Source organism: Mauremys reevesii, linkage group 11 (assembly GCF_016161935.1).
Source record: "Mauremys reevesii isolate NIE-2019 linkage group 11, ASM1616193v1, whole genome shotgun sequence".
NCBI lineage: Eukaryota > Metazoa > Chordata > Testudines > Geoemydidae > Mauremys > Mauremys reevesii.
Window position 1 is genome coordinate 12640483 of NC_052633.1, and position 27989 is coordinate 12668471.

A 27989-nucleotide genomic window follows, 5' to 3' on the forward strand; every position below is an offset into this window, starting at 1 on the left:
ATACGGCAAGCACTTTGGGGAATCTTGATGGTAAGCTGTCCGCAGCTGGAGGGAATGAGTAACCAGAATGATGATTGGTCTGGAGAGACTGTATGTGAGGGAAGAGTGATAGAGGGAAATATGTTCAGCTTGGCTAGTTACTATTGAAGGCAGATAAGTTTTTGATGGGGTAAATATAACAGACCCTGCCTGGGGTAATGGGATCAAACTGAACAAATGAAAGTTTGTGTGCTGAGTATCAGAAAAATCATAAGGTCAATTAGACTGGAATCACCTCCCCAGGAAAGCAATAAAGCTCCATGATTTGTCATCTAAAATGGGTGTGGGTGTGTGAGGGGACAGGCTTTCAAGAACACAGTGTAAGGAATGAACCCAAGGACCAGTCATCTGCGTGATTGTGCCTTGGCACAGTTCCAATCCAAGTCAATAGGAGTTGTGTGCAAACATTGATAGGATGACTGGGCCCGAGCATTGTGAAGAGGAGGGAGACAAGATGAGCAATAGGGTCCTCCCATCTCTAATTTCTATGGTCCTACTGTAAAGCATGAATTATTAGTTAACAGCACTGTAGATGGCCACTGGGTGGCATCTTTGTTCTATCAAAAGGCTGTTGGAGCACCACTTATCTAGAGTTAAGAAACTTACTCTTAAAGGATATCGGACATGAGTCAGCTCCCACTGAAGTTAGTGAAGAGTTTCCCATAAGAAACTATAGGGCTAAGCCCATAGTTCTGAAGATGGTTTTTTGGATAGCCCTGCTCTTTACAAGAGCCATGCAGTCACAGATAAGAGAATTGTTATTATTATTACAACCTTAAAACAGGATAGGCATGTTATTGTATGTGGCGGAGTTTGCTGCCAGCTGGAATGGTCAACCAGATGCCAAGTCCTGACTCAGAGAAGATGGCTTTGTCCATTTTAATATAAAATGATAAAGACTCAGGGTGATATTTAAAAAAAACCAACCACCTCATTGATGGCCAAACTGCTCTCATTGAAGTCCCCAGTAAATCTCAAAATGACTTCCATGGAAATAAAGTTAAACCAATGATGCATGCTTCTGAAAATCTGTCTCTGGTGGCTTGCTATATAAAAGAAGTCAGGATGCCACAGTCTAAAGTAAACAAGACCCGGTCCTTGGTAAAGTCCCTGTTGATTTTAGTGTTGCAGGATCAGGATCTTGCATGGAAAAATTGATTTCTGAAGTGTTGAAATTACACTTACTCTGTGACCCTACAAGTCTAGGAAAGATGGACAAGATCTTGGCTAGGAAAATCACCGCTACTGACAATACACAGAAAATACTTGCAATTCCAGACATCAAAGACCATGATAGGATTTTGGCAGAAGTCAGGAAGAAAAGATTTGTTTTATAGCAATAGAGATGGACTTACACTCTTCTCTAATTTGTCCTCAAAAGAAAGCTAAAAGAAGGGAATTTCTGCCTCTAAAAAAAAAAAATGTTTACAACAATGAGATTTAAAGTGGTCTTTTCCCAGAAAATTGTCTGTGGGTAAGGTCTGGATGTAGGCAAATTTTATTTCTTTTCTGAAATAATAATAATTGTAAAAAATCCTCTGAAAAAAATAAACTAATCCTTCTCACAGTATGATTCAGACTCATCATAAAAGCTCTGAATCATGCCATCAACTGCATTGTTACAGAGAGCCAGCTGAATGGTTCACAATAAAAATTAACATGCAGATTTTAAAAGGCTGTGGTCAAATATACTTTAATGTATTATCTGCAGTAGTGTCAAAAGATGCTAATAAATGTTTAATTTTCATGATCTGAATTGTTGTCTATGGTTAATTAGCATTAATGTGGCTTCACTTAAAAATGGATTATCAGTGCATTTAATTTAAGGTGACCATATCTTCACAGTCAAATGCCTGAACACTTTTGCAGTGACACTTTTTTACTGGAATGAAATATTCATGCAAAAGAATACTTTTAAAAAAAGGTCTATTGTGTATGGGTCCCCTGTACTTTATTATCTGAGCATCTCACATTCTTCCACATGTTTAATTATCCTCAACATCTTTCCACTGTGACAGGGAAGTGGTGTGGAATTGAGCCACAAAATGACTTTTCCAAGATCACACAGGAAATCTGTGGCAGAGCATAGAATTGTATCTAAGTCTCGCAAGTCCCAAAGTTACACTCTGACTATTGGACCATCCTTCCCCTCCTACATGAGGTGGTGTCATGATTGCCAACTTTTGACTCAACAGTGACATATGTCTGTTTCTCAGAAGGGAGCATTTTCTTTCAGTTAATTTTATGTTCTGAATGAGTTTGTCCTGAAACACTGAGCAAGTGTCATTATCCTTCCCTTTGAGCAAAAGAATGGCTTTGATAGCAGCTACACTCATGCAACTTTTCACAGCAAACCCTTTTCATCACACTGAACACTCGTTCCACTGGACCATTTGCTTCAGGCAAACAGAGTATATTTTATTCTCTAGAGCAATACATCTTGACCAAACGTTTTGCAGACATAAAAAGAAAAGTTCTGAGTGATGAAATAAAAAATCAGGACATTTCAGGTATCCTGAAAGATGCTCTGGGAACACCAGGATATTGTCTGAAGGAAGTGGGACTGTCCAAGTAAACCTGGAAGGCATGGTCACTTGAACTTAGTTCTTTGGGGTTGTAATGGGCCTTTTGGGTTGGGGCCAATGAGAACTTTAACCTTGCCTCCGAAACTTTTCCCCACTTTTAGAGAAGAACTCAAATTGCAATTATTTTTGCAGGTCAGAAATGTTTGTACAGCAGGTGGTCTTATCAATTCTGGTTTCCAGGCAGGAAAGTGCTGAAAACCCATAAACGTGGCCATTCTTGCAGTATTTCTGTCTGCAGCCAGAAGAGTAAGTGCTACATTTCTTGCAAGAAAGTAAATTCTTATTGTCTTAAGAATCCAATTTGGTAGACTTGAGAAGTTCAAAAAGGCTTTCTGACTTTGGATGCTTATCTGAACCAGATCTGAACTCCTAACCTTTTGAGGTTCACCCAGAAGTCGTCCTGTCAGTAGAAGAGGAGTTCACCTCAAACCGAATTTTCAGATGAGACAAAGTTGTGATTCTGTTCAGTTTCCATTAAACATTTCCATTGCACTTTCTGCAAGAGTATACATGTTGACGTCTATGATTTGGCCAAATTCCAACTTGGGTAATAATTGTCTGCCTACCAGAAAATGCCTCCTGGAACTCTAAATGGAGTTGGTACTCTTTCATATCAGATACTGTGTGATCTGTTGTGTTACCCTACTGGGCACAGTAAAATACCAACTATATTTCACCCTAATGATAGTAACATTTCAAGGGTAAAGTGATCTTTATTAATTATTATTTATTATTTGTATTAAGGTAGTGCCTGGAGGTGTACTAGGTGCTGTACAAACAAAAAGATGGTCCCTGCCCCAAAATGTTGTATCTATAACTAGTACAGTAGTTTAAATTTGTAAAACACATTGGGATCATTTTACATGAAAGGTTCTCTATGGATGTAAGTTTATATATTGATAGAACATAAAATATGTAGATTTTTATTATTGATGGTAAAACATAAAATACAGCACCATAGGGACAGCACATCTGACAAAACAATTTGATTGGGCACTGAGGTACAAGGAAAAAGACATCTCAGTGTGCATATGTATATTTATGTGCTTTACCTTGTCTACTTGATGGGAGGGAAAGCAATAATGCATTTTCTGTGTCTCACACAGAGGATGTTGAATTCAGGTGAGAAAAATGCAGCAGAAGCCGGTGTACTTTTAAGAACCAAATATTGAGTCTCTATGAATAAATCCTTAACTGCAAAGAGAAGAGAAGAAAAATACAGAAACCACAGGATATGCTAGCAGAGTGTTTTACAAAGTTCCCCACAAAGCGTCCATGACTCTTGAAAGCTTAACTAACTCTAGTGTGGGGAGCTGAGGAACTATTCACAAATTAAGGATTCAGATTCCATAATCTACTTTTCCCCCAGTTCTACATACCATGTATGCCTGTACGACAGTAACAAACACAGATCTGCAGCTTCTGAGTCCTTTGAGCTATTATGAGCATTGTGCTTCATCATAAATTAAATATGTCGGTCTGGAAAATATCAACTGTTTTAATAGGAATTAATCTATCGGGTTTTATTTCAGTGACTTCAATGAGTAGAGTATGTTGCACCTCTCTCAGAATGAACAGGGCATAGCTTGCGGATACGCCACGATGATCATTATTTTCTTTACAGGTCTCTTTATTGATGCTGGTGCATATAAATATAAAACAGTGCCTTTGTGTTGTAAGGAAGAGAGGAGTGCATAATAAATAGATTAGGATTTATTTATTACAAAGCCGATCCATTGGTCTGTTGCTGTGGTGTTCGTAGTTGTCCGATTCAACAGTATACTTTTATTTTTTTTTTAAGTAAGCAAAACCAAAACACACTTGGAACTTTTGTTGTGATAAGTGGTTGCTTGGGGGGCTAGTACCTATGACATCTAATCTGAGGGCTGGCATAAATTCTAATATAAATATTTTACCTATTGTTTTGAAGGGCGACTCCAAGAACTCCTTGAGCTTACATAGCCGCATAGCAAAGGAGCATTTGGGGATTTATCTGAAAGTATTTTGACAGATATTCTGGACAGTTTTGTGAGTGTTGCTATATATATAAAGGTGAAATCATCTCTTCTGTTCAGATTCTTATGCTGCTCCTATCAATGGAATATTAAGTGCATTCCTGAAATGCCTTAATGAACTCATCCTCACAACAGCCCTGTGTAATGGGGACATGCTATTATCCCCATTTGAAAGATGATTAAGAACTCAGGCACAGATATAGTAAGTGTCCGTGGTCCCACAGGAAATCTGTGGCAGAGATGAAAAATGAACCCAGCTCTCCTGAGTCCCAGTCTTGTGCCTTAACCAAAAGATCATTCCAACTGCTCCACTAAGTAAAATTGATAAGTGCTTGGTGTAGAATATTATGGAAACTCCAGTCTCAGCTCCTGAATTAAGGCTGCATTGAGGTTTGCATTTAAAGCAGGGATTCAGCCTGTGATGCCAGGCAATAACTATAGGATTATGATAAAGATTTCAGTGTTCATCGTCCCACATTAGATCAAACTGATTTTAAAGACACATTTGTTCTTTTTTTACTTTTACTTTTGCCATTCTTTACTTGTTCAAAAGACCCTTAATGTTTGAGAAGTTACAGGGCATCAAAAGCAAAAATAAGAAAGAATTTGAAATGATTAAATAAAAGGCCCTAATTTTCATCCAAATTTCAACAACAAAATTAGGAAGAATTTTTCACTTATATTTATTCCACCCCCCCCCCCCCCAGAGCTGATCAAAGTTTTTGAAATGCTAATAAAATTTCAAATTTAGAAACTGAGAAAAAATTAATTCCCAACCTACCTCACCTGTTTTTTTGACCCACTCTAAGTATAAAGCTTCTCCAAGCACCGTAGGGTATAATTATCCAGCTGTAGCTACACTGGAATCTCTTCTCTCCCCATGTGGACACTCTATTCCAGAATAAAAGTGATTTTGTAAGTCACTTTATAAGATCACTTTTATTCTGGAATAGAGTGTCCACTTGGGGAGAGAGAGATTCCAGCATAGCTATAGTGGGATAATTGTATCCATGTAGACAATTTCCCTGTGTAGACAAGACAAGTCCCTAGGTGTGGAAGTCAGAAGATCTGCTCTCTAGTCTCATCTCTTGACACTCAACATGGCCTTGGGCTAGTCACTTGATTGCTCTATCTTTTCCTACATAAAATGAGAACAGTAAAACTTACCTCCTTCACAGGTGTTTTGCAATGATTAATTAGCTAATACTTGTAAAATGCTTTGGAGGTGTAAAGAGCTATATATAGGCCCTAGCCGTAGTGTCTTTGATTTCTGCAATCGCTTCTCTGAAGTATTGTCAATAACTTATCTTGCTTCAGAGAGCTAGACAACAAAGTGCTTTACATGGCAATATTGATTTTGTAATACTATAATTTTAAAAAGTGGAGCTTGATTTGGTGTGGGATAGTTGTGCTATCAAATCTGGGTGAGTAGGATTGAGAATGGAAATACCAACTCAACATTAACTACTGAGTTTTAGGCACCATACAATCCCAAAATGCAACATGAAAAAGTGATAGCTTTTGGCTGTCTTGGTAAGATAACAGCAGCCCTCTGTTAACACAGGTGGAGTGAAAATCCATATGTTGCAATCAGAAAATGTAATTCAATTATAAATAAAAGAAAATCCAAAATATCTTAGGAAATAATTATTTCTGATTATGTTATATTAAAAGATGTGTATACACATAATTTGAAAGAAATGTTATGAGATCTTCGTTATAACTTTAATTTTATATTTAAATAAGCTGCTTCTCGCTCTCACAGTACAGAAGATAATAGCTGAACATTTTCAGGATTGCCTTAGAATATGGTATTATTTCATCAAGCATCAAATACCTTTACAGTATATTCTATGATTTAGTTTTTCATAATACACATGATCTATTTTCGCCCCTAGAGTGAAATCCTAACCCCACTAAAATCAATGGGAGGTTTGCTATTGATTTCAGTGGGGCAAAGATTTCGCCCCTAGTGTCAAATTCTGTTCACTTCCCTAACATGAGTCTGCCACTGGAGTCAATGAGCTATATTCTGATATTACAGTAGTACCATTATAACTCTCTGATTTACACCAGTGTCAATGAGATCAGAATCTGGTCCAATGAGAGTACACGCATAAAGCAAGCAGAATTTGATCCTTAAAATGAAGAAAACATTATTTAATTTGCATTTTTATTTTATTGCTTATAATTAATGTATCTCTATATACATTATAGGCTGCACTGATAGTACCGCCGACAATTGCCCATTACTTCCCATTCTAGTACCGTTTTCAGTGCTTAGACTTTGCTTTCAGCCATGCCAGGTATCTGTCTCAGACTGATTTTTGTTCGAAGTTTCAAAGAATGAAATTTGGGGATAATATGTTGTTTTGCTCATATCGGAAAAAATTCTTATGACTGTTTCGTTGAGAAGCGCTAGCGTCTCTGTGCTTGGGAGCAGGGACTTGAAATTTGGCACGGGAAGTCTCCCTGGTTCCAGCATAGAATATGCCTTTTGCTGTCCTTGGGAAAAGATGCCCAAATTTGGCCAAGTTATAAGCCGATGAAAAAGTCTCTGTTCACTCATGCTGAGTACACATTTGTTTGACAACTAAATTCTCCCAAGATTTCATCTGTACAGAGCACGCTTCAGCCAAGAATGATAGGGGCTGAGCACGATTTCCCTGCACTGCTGCTCCTGGCTGCTGAGGGACCAGGCACCAAAACCACCCACAGGGAGAGTATCTGTACTGTGCTGTCAGAACTCCACCAGCTGGTGCCTAGGCAATGGGATGGAAGAAGTTGCCTGACCACAATGCAGAGGGGCCAAGAGCTGTCCTTCCATCTTTGGAAGCTGGGGGAGGCAGCAGAGGGAGTAGATTGTGATAAGGAGCCGGGTTAGGAGACTGAGGGGGTTGGGGGGGGGGACTGAGATTGGCTGGACAAGGAGACTGGAAAATAGGGTGGAGAATGGGGTGGGACATTAAGATCCCAAGTGGGGGAACACTGGGACAAGGGAGCAGGAGTTGGGGGGAGGGGGAGCCTGGGTCTCAGTCCAGAACCATGGAGGAGAAAACTGGGAGTGGGCCAAAGGCACAGCGAGGGTAGGGTGGAAAAACAGAGGCCTGTGTCAGGGCAGGCTGGAGGGGAAAAGGGTCAGGCTGGAGGGATATGAGCACAAGGATCTGTTATCTCTAGCTAACACTCCCCAACAGAACCTGGAATGGAACCCAAGCTTCCTGAGTTCATACACATGCATTCCAGCAACATACAGCAATGTATCTGTGTGTGTGTGTTTTATATATGCACACACAGAGATTCATATACACATACACATAAATGAATAAAATATTTCCAAAACAAAACACTCCCCTGCACAAACTTCATCTCATGGGAAGAGGATGAGAGACCACGTGATGGATGGTAGTCACATTGTTGAATGCACTGCTGGAAAGCACTCAGATACTATGGTGCTGAGCACAGTACGAGAACCTAAATGGAAGAGAATAGAGTCTCACATTGCTCAGCTGTCAGCAAATATCTGTGAAACCCTCTGGCAAAATGTGCATCTCATCCTCCTCTGGTGACTGGTAGTGCTGCCCAGAGGGTTCAGGGGGCCTGGGGCAAAGCAATTTCGGGGGCCCCTTCCATAAAAAAAAGTTGCAATATTATAGAATACTATATTCTCGTGGGGGCCCCTGTGGGGCCTGGAGCCTGGGGCAAATTGCCCCACTTGCCCCCCTCTCTGGGCGGCCCTGGTGACTGGTGTACATAAAGTCTGACAACCAACTAGTATAGCAGCTACTGTTAGCTCGAGTGGCCGAGGATGCACGTGCCACCTGAATTCTGGCATTTTCAAGACCTTGAGTGTTTAACATTGCAAATTTAATGTTCTTTTAATGCAGTTGTATGTGTAATACAATATATATATATATAATACAATGTAGACAGCATATAAACAATAGCTCAGAAAGTAAGTGTGAATTGCTTCCTTTCATCTCACTGGAGCATTAACCCTGACACCTAATGATGATATTTCAAAGTCCATCATCAAATTAACTAATTCAATATTGATCAAAGCATGAAAGAACAAAAGGAATGATCATGTTGGGCCTGACCCCAAATCCATTAAAGTCAGTGGAAAAACTCCCATTGTCTTCAGCGGGCTTTGGATCAGGCTCCATATGAAGACCTGCACAGTCCATGGTGAGTGGCATTCAAATTTTCACACATTATTTTAGCCTCACATCTGAGTGAGTCATGCATGATGGTGAGGAGAATAGTACTAATTCCCCAGCTAAATTGACTCCTACATATATGACCTGACAATGCTAAAAAAAAATGTATCTCACACTTACGACTGTCCAATTGAAGAATAATAATAATAATGGATTTGAAACATTTCTCTCCTCTTTATTGTTTCCTTTTGGGGTTTTCCCGTGCATTCTCATTTAGACTGTAATTGGGGCAAAGCTAATAGACCAGATAGTTACAAAATTAAAAATCCAATATAGGACAGTACATTGAAATGGTATGGGATTATGGGCACCAGATATTGTTCAGTTTCGATTTACCTTCATTTTACTCACATACCTATATGCACAGTGCTATCACACTGTCAGTTACTCTACACTAACATTATAGTAAACCATACTGGCTGAGCTTTTCAGGGCAGTTTAGGGGATTGAGACACATAACTCACATTCATTTCAATGGAAGTTATGCCCCTAAATCCTTTATCTAAATCTATAACCCGGAAAGGCTCGCTGTTGTTCTTTTTCGATGCACAAAACACAATCGTATTCCTGCTGCCGGGTCTGTGATTTCACAGCGCAGAATCTAAGAAAGAAAGAAAGTTCAGAAATAGAACTGCTGAATCATGAATCTGAGAGCAGCGAAGTAAGTTCCTGCAGGCTGCAGAAATGCAGCCCCAGGTCATGGCTTTTCTCCTTCCTCTGGCTCGGTGGTTCTCCTTCGGTAGCGAGGGATCTAAATGGCTCTTTCAGGCTGCAATCCGGTGTCTCAGCGGCACCTCTGGCGTGGGGAAGCAACCTTCAGCTCCTCTGCTGGGAGGGAGCCGCGAGTGTGTGTGTTAGGAAGCAGCACTTGTCCTGTAATCGATTGCCGAGTGTGCTGAGCAGCCCAGAGACACACTCCCAGATCCATTCCTGCCTCTCTCCCCGGCTCAGGGTGTCTCTGAGAGCGGCTGCCTGGGTGAGATGTGTGATGTGTGTGTGTGCGTGTGCGAGTGTGTCTTTGCCGGATCGGTTTCTCGGGGTTTGACCAGCTGTCCCAGGCTAACCCTGCTCTCTGAAGATGGAGGAAGTAAAAACAGGATTACCCTTAGCTACAGATCCACTGCTTACAGTTTCCATAACCAACTGCAGTGCCCAAACACACAAGCATTAGGCACAGAAAGCAAGGGAGAGGAGACACTAATAAAAACACAAAACAAAAGGGTGATGGAAGTGAGGCACTGCATGCACTGCTGAGGTAAATCTTCGCTTGGCATTTTGTTTTTCATTGGGTGGAAGAAAGAGCTCTGGCTTATTTGTGTTATGGCTCAGAGAAATCTCTCCGTGTGGATGTCTCCGCTTTGCAAAGGGGTGGGGGGCTGGCTCAAAGTAAAGTGTAATTATATGTAGCATCTCTCGCGCTGCGATGTGATCAAATGACTTGTTGCTGTTAACCAATAATAATAATAAATCGGTCTGTATGTGTGTGTTTGCAGGAGGGGGGAGATTCAGATTATTATTTGCTGTAGGTTTAGCATAGTGACTGGCTCTCAGGGATAGGATTGGCAAAGCCTTTTGGGGTGCTTGTTTTTGGGGTTACAATTAAAATTCTGTTTTCTGGGATGTTAATCGATTAATCAGTTCTCAGCTCTGGAAACGGACAACAAGGGTTTGAATTGCAGTTTGCACCAGCTTCCTATTCTAGCTGCAGCTACCTGGGAGAAGGTGCTCTAGATCCCTTTTTAGTATTATTTTTAGCATTATTACTGGCATGACACACACGGTATTGAATAAGGCAGGACTTAAATTACTTTGACAGGTTGTGCCCTGGGCGGGGGGAGACAGAGATGAAATTAAGATCTCTTCATTTTGCCAAGGGCCAAAAACAATCCTGTGAAGTTGGCCTAGGTTTATTGCTCTGTGTGGGTGTTGTGTGGTTTTTTTTAACTTCTCTGTTCCTCCCTCCCCCCTCCAAGTCCCCCCTTTCTTCCTCTCCTTCAGTTTTCTTGTCGATTCTTAAGGAACCGGTGGATCAAGTTTTTCTCTCTCCTGGTTAATCGCATTGCTGTAGCACTGGCTGACCTCTCTCCCCCTCTCCCTCCCTTCCTCTCTTTTTGTTCTTCATCTTTCCTGAAAGTATGTGCCATTCCTGAGTGAGTTTCTCAACCAGACCATCCCAAGGGAGGGAGACCTCGCTCATTTTTTTTTCTGTTCAGTTTCCCCACCGATCCGTTCGCTCTGAATGTTCTACTAGTAAGTTTCAGGGGACGGACGGGGCGGGGGAGAGGGGATTTAATTTTTTGGGGGGGGTTAACTTTTCCCATCTCGCTATGTCTTCAGTACGATCATAACTATCTCTCCTTTCGTGGTGGGCAGGAGGGGGTTAGCAGCTGGGATTTGCCATTACACCTGGGCATGGTGATCAAACTCTTTTTTTCTTTTATTTCAAACATTCAAAGAACATTTTCTTTTATGTATATTTCATTCCTTCCCCCTCCACCCTTCCCGTCCTTTCCTTTCTTTACTTCCATTTCATTGGCTAGGATGATCTTCTTTCCCTGTTGCTTCTGACGTGTTCTCCGCCCCCCCCCCCTTCCATTGGTGTCTGTCTACCTGTACTAGGGGAAAGATGAGGTAACATTGAAAGGGCTTGAGGAAGCTGCTTGTCTGTTTTTTTTTTAAGTGATCTCTAAAAGTTGTTACAATCAGTCATGGAAAGAGGTTGATAGCAGCTCTCCAGTTTGAAATGTAAGTGTTATGTGTACCGAGTGCCTTGGGAATTTGATCTGCCTTATTCCAGAAAGGAACACAGAGAAAAGTTTTTTTGGGGGGGGGGAGGAGAGGTAAGGGGGGTAAGGGAGAGGGAAGTGGTTTTGGAGACAAGAAGTGAAGCTGCCTGTTTTCCAGTAAGTAATGGAGAAATTCCAGGAGCCAGGGCTAAATATACCCGGCGATCAATACAGAAATGGCTCATTGTGAATAATTTAGCTGCTTGGTGCAGTGAGAGTTTTGAAACTAAAGGCAAAAAAAAAGGGGGCCTAGCTGGAGAGAGGAAATAAAATTCTCCTCTGATTCTGTCAGTTTCTTAACTTTTCCACTTAAAAGAATATAGTTACGATTATCAATTCCTTCCCCTGCCTCTCTCTCTCTCTCTCAAATGAAAGCTAGGGGGTGTCACCCTATACAGTTACTTGAGTTTCTGGAAAGTAATAGCTTGTTCTATGTCAGCAAAGTGCTTCCAGAAACTTTGAGATGGGCACCCACCGCAAAATGCCTGCTCTAGAAATATGCAATATGACATGCAGCCCCTAGTATGATAGATAGGTACGGTCACAATGAACAGGCGCATGCCCAGGTGTCTGGGTGTGTGCATGAGGGTGTTCGATGGCCAGTTGAAGACAAAAGGCTGTAATAACTCTGACAGGAATATGGACACTGAAGGGTTTTGTTTTTAGTCAGAACATGATGAGCCATCATGGAATAAGTGTGAAAAGGGCAATCTTTATAGTATCAACATCTTGGAAGCCTGCTGTGGCTGTGAGAACTGCTAATTGATAAGGCATTAAAATCCCAGTTAAAACATACCTGGTCCAATTGGAACCTCAAAAAAAATCATTAAAGCAGCTGGAACTGTAATTAAAAATCAAATTATAGACTCAACACAGCTCATCAAGATGCAAACTTACCTTTTCTACCCCCATCTGCAGCAGCTTTAGATCATTTGCCAAAAGAGTTCAGTGACTTACCAGTGCACGGCGTGTGCTCATTTGCATGTTTCTTAGGTGCTGGTTGCAGCAGCAGCAGCAAAAGAGGCAACTGCTAATGGCTTTAAGTAAGTTTAAGCATTTAATGGCTGATACTGGCAGGCATCTTTGAGGGTGTATTCTTTTGCCTTGTAGCACTGCACTTTGACTATGGAAGCAGAGGCTACTGATGGATATATAACATGTAAGTACTTTTATTTAATTTTGGTGGTTTACTTGTGAAGTCTCCTTTGCTTTCCTTTTCACAATATCTGTGCAGAAAGTGTTATGACCCCCCCCGAAACTCTTAACTTTCATTTATGCTGTTATTAAACTCCATATTGTAAGAGAACGCTGGAGAGATACCATTTAACACTAAACTTTAGTGGTTATTTTAAAAAACCCACTATATTATATACTTACATATTTTCATAAGAGAGCAATGTTTATTTTATATAAAACATAAATGAGAAACTGGACAGAAACTAAATCAGTTTTACTGTGAGGCTTTTTAGTACTGTGCATTGCTCCCTTCTTGTTCATTAGGTGAAAATATTTTATTTTGTTGAACTATTATAGCTTAATGGCCAGCTACATGAAAACGTTGAATCAAAATTGGAGTGGAAGGTCCTTACACCAGAATGATACTCCACTCTGCTCCAGTACAGTCTCTAGTCTGTTAGCACCACAGTATATAGAAATGGGCAAGTAATTCTAAGTGCTGTTCATGTAAAGCAGCCAGAGCAAGATTTGCACGTGTACTTCTTATAATCTGTCAGGATTGGAGGATACTTTTTTATTTTAAAATAAATAAATAAAAATTCATGTTTGTGGTCACTAGAAAGCCAATTTTTAGTTGACCATGGAGGAATCTATTACAAGTGGAAGGTGGGTGGGTAGAAAAGAAGGTAGCAAGTCTGAATGTTGTATATATTGGATAATTTTATGGAGCCATGGGACAGAAACCTAAGTGTTTTATTTTGTGAAAGCAGGTGACAATGAGCTTTCGCCCGAAAGGGAGCACTCCAACATGGCTATTGACCTCACTTCAAGCACACCCAATGGGCAGCATACCTCACCGAGTCACATGACAAGCAGTAAGCCTTCTTTTTGTGTATTTCTCTCTAGCAGCATATTTGGACTAGTTTAGTCTGTGGGGTCTTCATCTTGCTCACTAGACTAAAGCCTCTACCGTAGATTTTGCTACTAAAGAAGAAAAGGACGGGACAGATTTTGGTTTTGTTCATGTTAGTGTCTCTTCTAAACATGAGTCTGATTACTAGTCTGAAGTATCCCAAGGTGGCATTTGAGAGCTGGTCCTTACCTGTACCAGGTAGGAAACACTAGGTTTTACTAGTCCTTGTTTTGCTTTGACAGGTTTTGAGATCCAAACAGCTTTTTAGCAGGATTCCAAAAAGCAGTCTGAAACAGATGTATCTAAAAAGCCAACAAGCTTTTATTTCAAAAAGGCTTGACTCAAGCAAAATCTAAAGTTACACTATGCAGGCTTGATGGCAGGATATATTTTACTGTTCTGAATGGAAACTTCAGCATCCTGTTCATTACCTTAGCTTTGCTTTGAAAATTTCAGAAAATGGCCAGTATAAATTGGTAATTTATGGAACTCTCTCACCAGTTGAGTCTTTAACAAATTGAAAGGGTTTTGTTTTAGAATGTCAAAAAAGAAACTGAGAGAGTGCAGAGGGATCTGTGAGTCTAACACTGAGAGTCAGGTGTACTTAATATTTTTGATGATGGATTTTTTTCACCCTTAAATGAAACAACACCTTTCAGCTACATTGTGGAGCCTATACATACTTTTATCTTAAGAATATAGATTGTTTCACTGTTGATTACAATGTTTTATCAAGATACTTATCATAAAGTGCTTTATTATTTGTATTCAAAAGTAATTTAAAATGTATTGTTTCCAATATGCTTTGAGTGGGTTTTTTTCTTTGCGATACACGAGAGAGAGAGAGAGAGAGAGAGAATGAGTGTGTGAATATATACGGTAAAAAAAAAGTTGTACATGTCTCCAGATGTTCTGGAAGGAAAAATAAGGCATTAAGAATTAGTTTGTTTGTAATAATAAGTATATTATCTTCAAAGCCTTTTTTACTGAGAGGAAAGTGTTACTTTTCCTTAACAATTTCTCTTTACCTCTTGCAAGTTACGAGTAAAACACAGATTTTATGAGTCTTTAAAACTGAGGGTTATTATGAAGGTCTCCAGTTATATATATATATATGTTGCTAGAGAATGTGATTGCTAAGACTCTGGGCTGAACTTTATATGACAGCCTGTCCTAATTCAGCAGCTTTAGACAATTCCACTCCTGCTGCATTGGGATTCTGATTTTTTTTTATTAGCTTATAAAAGTTTTACTAATCTCTTTGTTTACATTTTTATTAATGGGAAGGCTTCATCAGAGATAAGATTTAAAAAAAGTGGATTTTTTTTATCATATAGACTAAAAACCAGGGTCTAATTAATGAGTAAAGCTGTCTGCTGAGTTCATGTGAAAATATTTTAGCATCTGATTTCACTGTGCAATGATTATTCTAGTTTAATCTCATTCATGCCTGCAACATGCATGTTCCGAGTTCAGCATATGCACATGGCTCCTGGAGTTGACGAAAATTCCTGAATGTTTAATCTTGCATGTGTGTCAGTAACTTTCACTGTTGTTGGCCTGTTTTAAGGATATGTTGGTGTGGACAAATGTAGGGCTTTATCCAGTGTTCTGGAGGCAGGTAAAATTTGATTTGGGATGCAGGACTTTTTCCTGTGTGATTGGAACCTAGGAATATGACCCCCTCTTTTTCATATAGAATTCTTTGTCGTCTTTTCATTACAAAACTAGATTTTCTTCTGATCAAACTGTTTTAGAGCAAGGAGCTTTATTCCATGTCAGCCTCTAATCAACATCTTTGATTTTTTTTTTTTTGGTCAGGCTTTTGTTGCAGTTGGATTGGTTAGTTTACACGTAGGGCCAAATCTTCAACCCAGTGGATACAGGCCAAATAATGAGGCTGTGCATTGGGGTCCACCATATGTTCCAGAGGCAGGGAGCTTCAGTAGCCCGTGGGCCTCTACGTTTTCCCTTTGCAGGGAGGTGAATGGCTATTGGAAACTGCTAAGTTGTGGATTTTCTTGCCGCTCAAAATTCCTGCTGCTAGGATGCAAGCAGACCCCATGGTAGGTAGGGAGGACGGGTACTCTGTGTGCACGGACCATGGGTCTGATTAGAAGTCACTGGAAAGACCTTGATACACTGCTGGCCTGCCCGTTTATCTTGGTACAAAGTGCGTGTAATTCTGATTTGGTAGTGTAAGTGGCAACCCAAGGTACTGGGCAGTGCTGTATTGGGGCTGTTGTCTTCAGTGGGAGGTGGATTGGGCCCCCAAATCCTTCACTCCCAGATTTACCTACTGATCCTCCAAAGAAGTAGAATCTGCATTAGTTCTTCTGGGTCTGCAGGGGTGAAGGTCAGGGTTAGGTCCTCAGTCCTGTGTTTGATTGGATCATTTTGAGCCACAGCTCTTATTTCAGCCATGTCCAGTTTAAACGGAGATGAAACCATGACAAGGCAATCTTCTTGGCTATTTGACTGTACAGTGAAGAGTGCATAGAGCAGACAGGGGAGTGCAAGACCTGCTTCTGAAACAATCAAGCAGTTCTCACTCAACAGTAGTAAAATGATGTGCTTGGTGAAGAGTTCTTCATATTTATTAGCCTGTGGCAATTCCATGTTAGTAAGACTTTTGGCCAGGCCACTGATGTTTTCAGCTTCTGTTCCAAAAGGTTGCAGGTAAAATATTTTGGCTCATGTTGAAGAGTCTCTATTGCTTCCTTAACACAGTATCACTTTACGATATCAACGTTACATGCATAGGTTACAGATGGGGCAGAGACTCACTTTTCTTCCCAATGAGATGATCCTAAAAGATAAATCAGAGTAGATTGCTTGTCATAGCTAACTAATGATGTTATGTATACCTTACAATATATGCATCTCCCTTTAGCAAAGTACAGATAGAATTATTTGAGTATTTGCCAATACCTAAGTAACTTATTGTAACTAAATTGTAAGTAGCCACTTGAATAGGCAGACTGTTTCCCTCCAACTCCAGTTTAAGAAACACTGTATCCAGTAACATGCTTACATTGAACTACGTGTTTACACTGGCCCAAAGCTGGAAGTCCTAGTTCACCAGTTACTCAGTCCTTACTTGGGTAAACTCTCTCAAGTGCTCTGATCATGCATGAGCTTGGTGGGGATGGATGCTGGTGCTTGACAGAGCCCCACTGACTGACTTCAATACCACCCGTCCAAAGTTCATTGCAGAACAGGGACCAAAGGCCCTGATCCAAAGCCCATTTAAGTCAGTGGAAGTCTTTCCGTTGACTTCGGTGAACTTTGAACTGGAAATAAAATGGGCAGGGACTTGTCAAAACTGAACAAGATTCTCAGGAGAGGAACCAGTGTACTAATGTAAAAGCAGATGAAGCAGACAAAGCAATTTTTTTAAAGAAACAAAACAATTCTGGTGTTTTTCCACACTACATTCTTGCTATAGAATTTGTCTGAGAGGAAACACTTTTTTTCCAGGTTACAATGGGCTCAGAAAAAGCCCACTGTAATACAAGGGCTCGGTTATTTGTTTAGTTGACTTGACGACCACTCTGTATAACATGAAAGATGTTTCTCTAAATCCATTGGCTGATATTGTATGGAAAATTAATAATGGCAGCTATTGGCATCTGACCATGCCAGAGGAAAGTTCCACTTAAATTAGAGAGTCAAGCTGTGCTACAATGGGTGTCACAGATGGCTTTCTTATTTCCAGGTCTAGATTCAAATGCACCTTAAAATAGATGGAGTAAGAACAATAATAAATACTAAAATCCAACAATTTTGATATTGGAGAGTGATTAAAAACTCAATGCACTTTAAAAAAAATGTTTTTATAACATGCAGAAAAAATTAAAGAATAAGAAGTAATTTGATAAGAAAATAATTATAGTTGCCTGAGTCAATTGCTGAACATAATGACTCTACTACAGTACTTGGCTTTGGGAAACAACAGTAGCTGACTAGAAAGCTATTGGGATGATTGTACCAAGTGAAGGGAATACCAAAAGAGTGCTAATAAGTTAGACTCCAAGTATCAGAGGGGTAGCCGTGTTAGTCTGGTTCTGTAGAAGCAGCAAAGAATCCTGTGGCACCTTATAGACTAACAGATGTTTTGCAGCATGAGCTTTCGTGGGTGAATACCCACTTCTTCGGATGCAAGAAGTGGGTATTCACCCACGAAAGCTCATGCTGCAAAACATCTGTTAGTCTATAAGGTGCCACAGGATTCTTTGCAAGTTAGACTCCGTTATAGAGAAGTCAGACCAGACATTATTATAAAATTGCCTATATTGTATTCCAACCAATCAAAGAAGACTATTCTGCACCATCAGTTGTGTCCCTTTTTTTGTAACCTTAAAGCTCAAAATCTTGCTTGGTAGCATTAATTTTCCTTCAGAATTGGAAACTCTAGTACAACTCTTGTCACCTCTGTCATTTCCCCTGAGCAAAATGCTGCATTTACTGTAGGTGTATAAACTTCACTTCCCACCTCACATTTGTTTGAATTAATAAATACATCCATGGATTCTACCTTTTGCAAGGAAACGGCCTAAAATTAAATCAGCTTTGAAGATTGTGTCGTGATACAACCTTGGAACTTTTATTTATTTAGTCTCTTGTAGGTAATGAGCACAGCCATTAAGTTTTACAGGATGGCCAATGCCGAATAACATAAAGCAGTAGTTCTGGTTTCACAGGATGTCGGCCAATGACGTTTCTGGGCCAAGCTGATTTTAGAGAGAGGAAGGTTTTGGTTGTTTTTATTTGTTTGTTTGTTTTTAAAGAAATTTGGAAAAAATTAACCATCCTCATTTTAAAAAACATTTGCGTCACCCAAACCCCTCATCCAATTAACTTCAAACTTCTCAAGAAATATTCTCCCTGGCAGAAAAACATGCATGAAGTTTTAGGCAAACTGAGGAGAAATTTTAGGCAAACTGGTTGAATGTTGGTGCATTTAGAGAGGGAAAAGCTCATACTTTAGATATAAAGCTAGGCTTTGTGTACAAACAAAAGTTTTACTGCTTTAGTACTGATGATTAAAGTTGTAGGAAACCTTGCCCCTCTGTCCGGACACAGTTATACTGGTATGGAATTACTTCTATAAGAAGGCAAATAAGCTATAATGGTATAAAACACCGTTATTCTGGTGTAACTTAACTTAATCCATAGTAGAGGTTGTACTGGTAAAACTATTTTGGTTTTAAAAAAATCATACTCCTAATCAAAATGGTCACACCGGTACAAAATCTATGTATAGACCGGACCTTAGTCACAACCTGAAACTATCCTGAGAGTGCTGTTTGTGACTAGAAGGCAGGTGAACCTAGCTTCACCTTGTCTACTCTTTCCCAGTATCACTCCCTACCATATCACATACTTGGCAGTAAAAGCATTCCTCCCTTTTGGTGAGTGTTATAATGAGGGTGGAGTGGAATTATCAGCTAATCTTGTTTAAATACTATTTTATTCACGCCAATAGACTCTTTTGAGAGGTCACCTATCCCAGCTTTGTTACAGGACACGCCCTCCTTCTAGAGCTTCTGTAATATCCTCTGCCTGTCCTCTTCAGTTAGCTCTCCAGGACACGCCCTGTTACAGCACTCAGCGTTCTGGATAGCTGTAGAGTCAGGTTTTAATACTTAGCTTTTGAATCTTCATTTTTGTTTCTTGTCAGACATTCATGAGGGGGGGGAAAGTCCTCAATTTCTTTGAAATATAGTAGTTGTCAGATGTTTCTCAAAACTGAATAGAAATTCAGTAGGCAGCATTTCGTTTTTTTCCTCGAAGACAGGCTTGGGGCAAGACCTAGTTCCCACTGAAGTAAATAAGAGCCTTTCCATGGACTTGAATGGGAACTGGATCAAACACTGGTTTCCTAATCCTGCGAGAGGTGCTGAGTTCCCTCTACTTCCATAAGTCAATGGAAAGGTCAAGGTACTGGGCATCTTGTAGGATTGGGCCTTATAGACGCAGGACTGGAGTTCTCTGCATTGGCCAGCCCTTTAGGTGCAGTGGTAAAAACTGATTGAAACAGCAGAGGGAGCTGCGCTCTCTCTCTCTCTCTCTCTCTCTCTCTCCCAGCTAAGGAGGAAGAAGAACTTTGAGGGCAGGGTGCTTATACAAGCCAGGGAGAGCCTGGGCGCTCCTCTATGCTTTTAATTAAAAGAGGGGAAGGAAGGGCTCTGTTGCCTCCTACTTCCTCTCGCCTTACATGGTTTGAGTGTGGGGAGGCTCAGGGAGTGGTTTAATTGGCTAGGTTATTCCGTAGTTTACACTGCATCCACCATTAGAAGAAACACTGGGTAGGGTACCTAGTAGGATCAGGGTGTTTTTTCCCAATATGAAACTACCTGGTCTGGTCCAACTCAGCTGTAACCACAGAACTGGTGTCTTAGGAAAGCAAGCCAAAATACTTTCCCCCCCTTCCCTTCTGTTCTGGCAAGGTGTCATGCCTATTGCTGGCCTCTTACACTGAGCATGCTCCATGTTGTGTCTCTTTCACTGGGGTAGAGAAGATTTCCCTCTACCACTATCAGTTTGGAAGCTGAGAATCAGCCTCTCTATTGCCCTACCCAGGAGGTTTTTGAACAGAAGTAGAATCCCCAAATGCTATCACAACTCACTGAGAGGCTGTGTGGGCTGGTGGATCTGGGAGTCTGGAGACCTGGTTTTGTTCTCTGCTCTCCCAATGATCTGTGTTTGTGGGCAAGTCACTTGGCATCTCTGGGCCACTGCATTTCCTTGGACTGAATTGTAAAGACTGTACACTGTTCCGGAGACAGCCTCTGCCTCATGTTGTGTGTCTTAGGCTTGGTGTACACACAGATGCTGTACTAGCATAATTATTTCTAATCTTTTTTTATGAGTACAACCACTAGTGTGGATGTCGTTATACTGGTATAAAGGTCCTTATACCAGGATAGCTTCTTTCCCATCCTACACAGGAATAGATATACTGGTTATCGAGTACCATTATACTGATAACTGTCTCCACTCTCAAGAGGTTGTACCACTTTAACTATACTAGTGTGTAGTTAAATTGGTACAACTTTTCTATGTATACAAGCCCTTATTTGCAGTGCCCAGCACAACAGTGCCCAGAACTGGATTGGTGCCTCTGTAACTCAAATACATTGTAATGATGCGGTACATGGTCAAATAGACTTTTTTTTTTAATATATATTTTTCTTTAAAAGTTTTTGGTTCGTTTTATATCTTGGTGTGCACAGTTGGGTGCATTTTTAAAAGGCATTTCAAAAACCTTACGGAAATTTAACACTTTTTTTTTTAAACTGCATTTCACTCTCCCCACCCTTCTTTATTTTGTTTTTAAATTCCATTATGCACGTGACCCCATTTGTATGCCACAGGACTAAACCCTGATGGCAGTGAATTTTGTCTGTCATACCTATATCTGCCTTTTTTGGTCATTAGCATTTTGTAGTTCCCATAGTTCTTAAGCTCTGTAGGAGCCCAAGTCAGCCCTCTGATGCACAGATGTAGTTATCTCCCTTTGAAACTAAATTTGCCAAACAAGTTCTCTTCTGTTGCTCTTAGTAATTTGGTAAATATGCGTAGCTCTTTATCAGGCCAAATTGCTCACTCTGCTTATAGATTTGGAGGGGATGAAATGCATGCAGATACTAGGAAGTAGTAAAAGAAAATGGAGAGTGGTACTTGAGTGACGACATTGTGCACAGGAACATGCAGATAGACTTCTGCATGTGTTGTGCATATTTTTGGCTCTGTTTTACATGGGGAGAGGCATGGTGATGCATAATGGGAACTAGAAGGTGCCCTGGTGCTCTATGTGGTAGTATCTCCTGCTTGCCTGTGGAAATTGCTGAAGAATTTCCCACAGATGTTGATGCTAATATCGCTGAAACCTGGCCCTGCACTTTATATCCCATTACCGGAGGGGTGTGTGGTACAGATCTGTCGCATCTTACGCGCATTTAACATGCGCGATTTCAGCTTTACGCGGTTGGCAAAACCAACCCCCCCCCCCAAAAAAGAGAAAAATAACAATTTTAATACTGTACCTGTAGTGCGGGTGATTCTGCCTGCCATTCAACTCAATGTAATTTTGACTATACGCGGTTTTCGCTTTACGCACTAATCGCGGAACAGAACCCCCGCGTAAGATGAGACTCGCCTGTATAGGTTTCCTAAGTGGCACCGCACTATGCTGTAGTAGGATGGGCTAGGAAGTAGCCCAGAGGGCGACAGCCCTTTCAGTTGGCTATCCTTTTCATGCAGATGACTTGAGATCCCCCTGGCTTCTCAAGACAGCCAGGGCTTGCACCCTGGTCACTCCTACAGGGATGGCAAATATGCCCACTAATGACATGATACCATGAAAAAGCCGTGGGCAAGATCCTTACTTGACTTGTACCAGTGAACATCTGGCCCAGTAACTTTAAATTCAAGACTGAAAACTTTTCAGAGTATCTTTTCTCCCCAGCAGGGATTGTTCTGGTGCAAAGTTCATCTCCAGCTAATGGATGATTTAGAAAAATTGTTATGGAGGAGGTGTTATTTTTTAATATACTCTACTAAATGTAAACATTTGGTGGGGTGGAATGTACCTTGTTTCTCCTTCCCAGCTCTGTCCACCTGGACAAAATATGTTTCTTCCCTGGAATCTGTACGTCCTGGGCATCCACATGGGCTCTGTGATCCCTCTGTTCAGCTTCCAGGAAATATAACTCAATTGGCAGTGCATTAATACCACTGCTACCCCAGGAATCCACCCTCTCTGCTGAAGGCCACATTAACTATTTCCGTGGCTCCTGTTTGATTTAGTGAGTTTAGATCCCTGATCCCATGGAGGGCTGCCTGTGGTGTTCAGAGTAGAGAGAGGGGACATGGCCTACATGTCCCATTTCTTGTTTTATGGCTAGTTTGTGGGAGATCATGCAGCCTTGAAATTCTGGTAGCATGAATTACACACCAGTATCTGTCCAAAGGCTGACAGATTAGTAACCTGATGATAGTCTTTGAATTCCCTTCTTTGAAGTTGAAAGAATTTACCACTCTTTGTATGACTGTGTATTATAGGAAACCTGTTTACATGAAACATGTGGTCTATTCTCTTGGATGGTTCAGAAATTTCCAGGGAAAGTTACATAAGATTGAAGTAATTACTGTAGCAGTTACTTCATAAGTAGGAGGAAGAAGTTGCAGAGAGAAAATTAGGATAGTTTGGGGTTTTTTTCCTCCAAAATTTATCTCATGGTTTATATGTGAAACTCATATTATAGTTATTTCAGTCCTGCATCAAGCTGTGCATTTAGTCATGTTCCTGTAATGCCACCAGAAAGAAAACAAATCAGTAAGGAATGCTAGTTATCAATTCTACATTTTTCATACTGCTTATTGCTACTTTTTCTTGGATATGTCCTGTAATGTATAATTTATATATGCAGTATTTTGATAACAAGGAATCTCTTCTGGGGACTCTGTTGTGGGGTGGAGGGCTGGAGGAGGAACTTGTCTACATATGGAATTATTCTGGAATAGCTCTTATTCTGGAATCCATTTTGAAAGCTAAACAGGAACAAGACACTCTTATTCTGGAATAAGAGTAACTACACATGGAATTATTCAGGCATAGATATTAGACTTTTAAATTAACTCAGATTAAGGTAGGCTGTCAACTTTCGAGCGTAAGCAAGCCCTGTACATATATTTGTATAATGGTTGTCTGGTTTAAAGTCTCAAAGTTAGGACCAAATCCTGACATGTTCTATGTGGGCAGATCCCAGCATGCCCACATTGCACCCCTGCGGTCAGTGCATCTCTGCATGGGTCACGTGGGGAAACTGAGGCACAATGCTGAACTGACTTGCCCAAGGTCACCCAGAAAGGTATTGGACTAGAACCCAGCAGGCAAGTGGAGCAGAACTGGAAAGGGAACAGTTCTCCTGATTCCATCCCAGTGCTCTGTCTACTAGGCCACACCGCCTTGAAGAGAAACCAGAGCATGTAACAACAAACACTATCGTATTTGTATGCTACTAAGTTAAATTAAATGTGCATGGCTAGGTTCATAGTGGACTTTATCATTCATTCAGTCACTCATTCATTTATAAATCTAAATAAATATGTAATAAATACTCACATACCTTATGCTTTGAGGCTATACTTAGACACGACGAGGATATGAGAACATAGTTACAGCCATGCGTCTGGGGGCGTTAAGTGGTTTGTGGACATGACAGGCCCCTGAGAAATGCATGTAATGTTGTTCACAGCTTTTCTTTAATTTATACTTGGTCAGTCACACAAGAATTTATTTTTTTTATTTCTACAAAACCCCTATAGGGGTTGACAGCCTTTCAGAAGTGGTGTGCTGAGTCTTCATTTATTCACTCCAATTTAAGGTTTCGTGTGCCAGTCATACATTTTAACATTTTTAGAAGGTCTCTTTCTATAAGCCTATAATATATAACTAAACTATTGATGTATGTAAAGTAAATAAGGTTTTTAAAAATGTTTAAGAAGCTTCATTTAAAATTAAATTAAAATGCAGAGCCCCCCAGACCGGCCAGGACCCGGGCAGTGTGAGTGCCACTGAAAATCAGCTTGTGTGCCACCTTTGCCACGCGTGCCATAGGTTGCCTGCCCCTGCCCTATACAAAACATCACAGCTGCGTGTTTAAATATCACATACACAAAACTACGTTGAAAGAATGTCCGGGTTGCAAAGTCAACCTCGCCGAAGCTAGGAAATGGCAGAATTAAGATTGTCTGTCTGGGAAACTCAAAGGGTTAAAGTTTGGCAAAGGCATAAGCCACTGAAAAAAGCATCTGATAATGAGAAGTGTCAGGCGATCTTCATTATAAGTAGGGCTACCAGCACTGCCCAATTCTTTTATATACTGTAATATTAAAGACCAAGTTTTAGTGGTTGTATTTTTAAACACTTGTAGTCTGGTTAAAAGACAATTATGCAAAACAGCTTTTATGGTAGGGTTATGGCGTCAAATATGATTCAGCCAATTGGCATATAACATGATTTGTGTTCGCTTACATACTATAATTATATAAAAATGCTGTAAAACTTGTTTGAGTTTATTCTTCACACTTTAAAGTTGTCATTTGCATGAGTCTGGTATCATGGTTATTTAAATATAGCTGTTGACTAATAGCTATTATGTATAAAAAAAATTAATAGATGGTAGTGAGATTTTCTTGCTATAATAAATATAAATACTAATACAAAACCAAAACTAATGGATTGAAGAAAATAATCCATAAATATTCTTTACATGTATTCTATACCATGCTTCACAAATTTTATATAGAGACCACCTTACCTGCCACTCAAATGCAGTCACTTCTGGAGTGAAACACAACAGCTGTTTAACAGCACAGAGCAATGTTATACATCATCTGAGGCAAGGAATTGATCATAAGCTTCTTTAATTGAAAGTACAAAGGATAGGCAGAGAGTAATTACCCAAGGATCACTGGTGATCACAAACAGGGAGAGCCTTGATTTTATGTCCCCGCCAAAAGATGGCACCTCCAGCTTTGCAGTGCTGACTCACATGGGTGTGTGTTGCTTCTGAATCATCAGCCCCACTGCCTGTAAAATATAGGCATTCCTTATAAATCTCCCAACTAAGTTTTGGCCGAGCTCCGCATACCCTGCTTCCTCTGTAAGAAACAGGACCCCAAGACCATTTGGTATGGATGCAGCTGTATTGCCTGCAGAAATAATAGTGCCAAAATAATATGAATTAGATAAATAAAACACCGTCCAGTTATCTTATGGTTTTGTGTATGTGTAAGCGGGGGAATGGTCCCGCTATTATGGGGAACTTTCCTGGCTTCTGAACTACCCTGGTGAAATGGGCTAGTGGAAGGATCTTAGTCCTCCCTCCCAGTTCCTTTACCCAGAGGCCTCCCTGCCCTCGAGGACTCCCCTTGCACTCTCCTGTCTGGCAGAGTCCTTGTAACCCCAAAAAGGCTGGGCCCAGGATTCCTGGGGGACTCGACCCCCAACCTTGCTGTGGTCACCTAGGTCAGGGGCTGGGGTGTCCCCACTCCAGGGTGCTCTCTCTGCACTGGACACTTCCCCGACCCACTGATCATTACATACAATTTATTTAATCAGCAATTAGTTAAAAAAGGAATAAGGAAAAATGGGAAAGGTTAAAGGAAAACACATGACCCCGCTCTATGGCAGGGAACATCACAAACAGTGTCTCTGGAATGTCAGGGCAGTTCAGTCTGTTCCTTGTAGGTCTCAGGCCCTGGCTGTGCTGTAGGGACGCTGTGGGTTGGAAACTTGCTCTGGTGGTGGCCACACACTCTCAGGCTCTAGGTGGCAGGACCCTTCTTCCCAGGGTTACGATCCCCCTCCAAGTCTGGCCTGCAGAGCCTCTTGGCTGAGGCATCTCCCTGTGCTGGGCCCACTGTCCAGGGTCTCCCTCGCACTCTCCAGCTGCTCACCGCACCTGGCTCCAGCCCCAGCTCCAGCTCCACTCTGCCTTCGCACTGGTGCTGCTGCTCTGCCTCCAGCTCCCTGGGCTGCTTTCTCTGGCCCCTCTGGCTTTGGGGCTGCAGCTCTGCTCCCAGCACAGGGGCTGCTTTTCTGGCCCCTCTGGATCCGGCCCAGCTCTGCTCCCCAGCTCAGCTTCTGCCCCTGCTTTCTCCTTAGCTTGGCCCCACGCTGTCTGTCTGACCCAGGCAATTCCGGCTCACAGGGGGGATGGGACCCCCCAGCCTCCTGACTCCCTGATTAGCCTGCCTACCCTGTCAATCAGGCGGACCTGGAGCATTGGCCTCTCCTCATTGCCTCTGGGGACTGTCAGTCTCAGGGTCCTGATTTCCCATCGACCCTTCCCCTTTCTTTTGGCACTGGGAGTTAGCCAACCAAACCACCCCCACTGAATGTTAGTAAGGAGGCCCCTTACATATGCCATGACTGTAGTTCTGAGTGCTTTCCATGTAAAATTAGCAATAGCAAAGTCCCTAGAAAATTTCATGGAGTCTCTGGCTCTTCTCCCTTTATGGGGTCAGAACTCTGCTTGGGGTGGGGGTGGGCATGGGCAGAGCCGGCTTTAGGACATGCGGGGCCCGATTCGAAAGAGCTGTCGCCAAAATGCCGCCAAAGACAGCGGCAGCAATTGAGCTGCCGCCGAAGATAGCAGCAGCAATTCGGCGGCAGGTCCATCGGCCGCCCCTGTTTCCGGCGGCACTTTGGCGGAGGGTGCGGGGCCCGATTCCCGGGAATCGGTGGAATTGCCCTAAAGCTGGCCCTGGGCATGGGGTTTTGTTTGTTTGCTTTACAGAGTTGGGAGAAGTTTGGGAATACAAGGAGTGCTGGAATTGTGAGTGTCACTTATGGTGGAAAGGCTTTCTTCAAAGAGGAAAGCTTGGCAGTGTTTCCTAAAGATGTTCAGTTTTGGGATTAGTCTAATGTCCTCGGGAAGACTGTTCCATAGTTGGGTGCCCTTGTCAGAGAATACTTTTGTTCCCAGCTCTCACATGTGGTGTTTTTTCCCACCCCCGCCCCGGGCTTTGTGATCTGTGTTGTCCCAGAGGAGCAGAGCTGTCATGGTGGTTCACAGATGGAAATGTGTGCTCTGATGTAGCTGGGGTGTGATTATTAATTAATTTGAAAATTAAGATTTGAGCATAAACTTGATGTGCTCACGGTCACATGAGTGATGGATTAGGTTCTGTGCAACTGCGTTCTGTGCTGGCAGGAGCCTGTGTGACATCTTCTCATTCATCTTTAGATACAGTGAGTTACAGTAAGCCAGCCTGGAGGTGATAAACGTGCAGCCAGGTCCTCATGCATGAGAAAGGGATGAAATTTCCTAGCAAGCTGTAGGTGAAATTATTATATGTTTATAAATTATAACGTATAATTATAAACAGTTTAATCCACTATATACAATCTTGTAACACTTGATGCTTTCAGGTAGTGAAAATCTTCTCTTTGTTATTGGCTGGAGTTCCAAAACTTTTTTTGTCAACATGTGTGCATGCTGTGAAAAGCAATTTTGTGTGGGCGAGGCAAATATTAATTCTCTTCTATTACCTCTCATATAAAACCACAACTAACTAATTAACTAAAATGAATTGCAAATAAAGCTGATCTGTAGGTGAGGAGAATAATTGTAGCAGTAATTATGTAACTATGCATTTAATTTAAAAATGGAGATTCAAAAGCTACTGTTGGAGTGAAGTGTCCTGAAATGAAATGCGAAGCTTAGTGTGTTCATTGA

The 27989-nt window shown here is 41.2% G+C and overlaps 1 protein-coding gene across 12 annotated transcripts in view; it reads left to right on the top strand.

The window, feature by feature from the left end:
- Positions 1-27989, top strand: part of IKZF2 (IKAROS family zinc finger 2) — a 206499-nt gene that overhangs the window by 49696 nt on the left and 128814 nt on the right. For 3 of the 12 annotated variants that reach the window (XM_039494405.1, XM_039494413.1, XM_039494411.1), the window contains exons 1-3: positions 9909-10114; positions 12756-12804; positions 13589-13696. In XM_039494405.1, the coding sequence (XP_039350339.1) occupies positions 12771-12804; positions 13589-13696 (142 nt within the window). In that variant the 5' untranslated portion in view covers positions 9909-10114; positions 12756-12770. Of the gene's footprint in view, positions 1-2770; positions 2871-9908; positions 10115-10216; positions 10228-11487; positions 11605-12755; positions 12805-13588; positions 13697-27989 lie in introns of those variants that run through there. The other 9 variants (XM_039494407.1, XM_039494412.1, XM_039494418.1 and 6 more) reach the window with 7 other exon arrangements.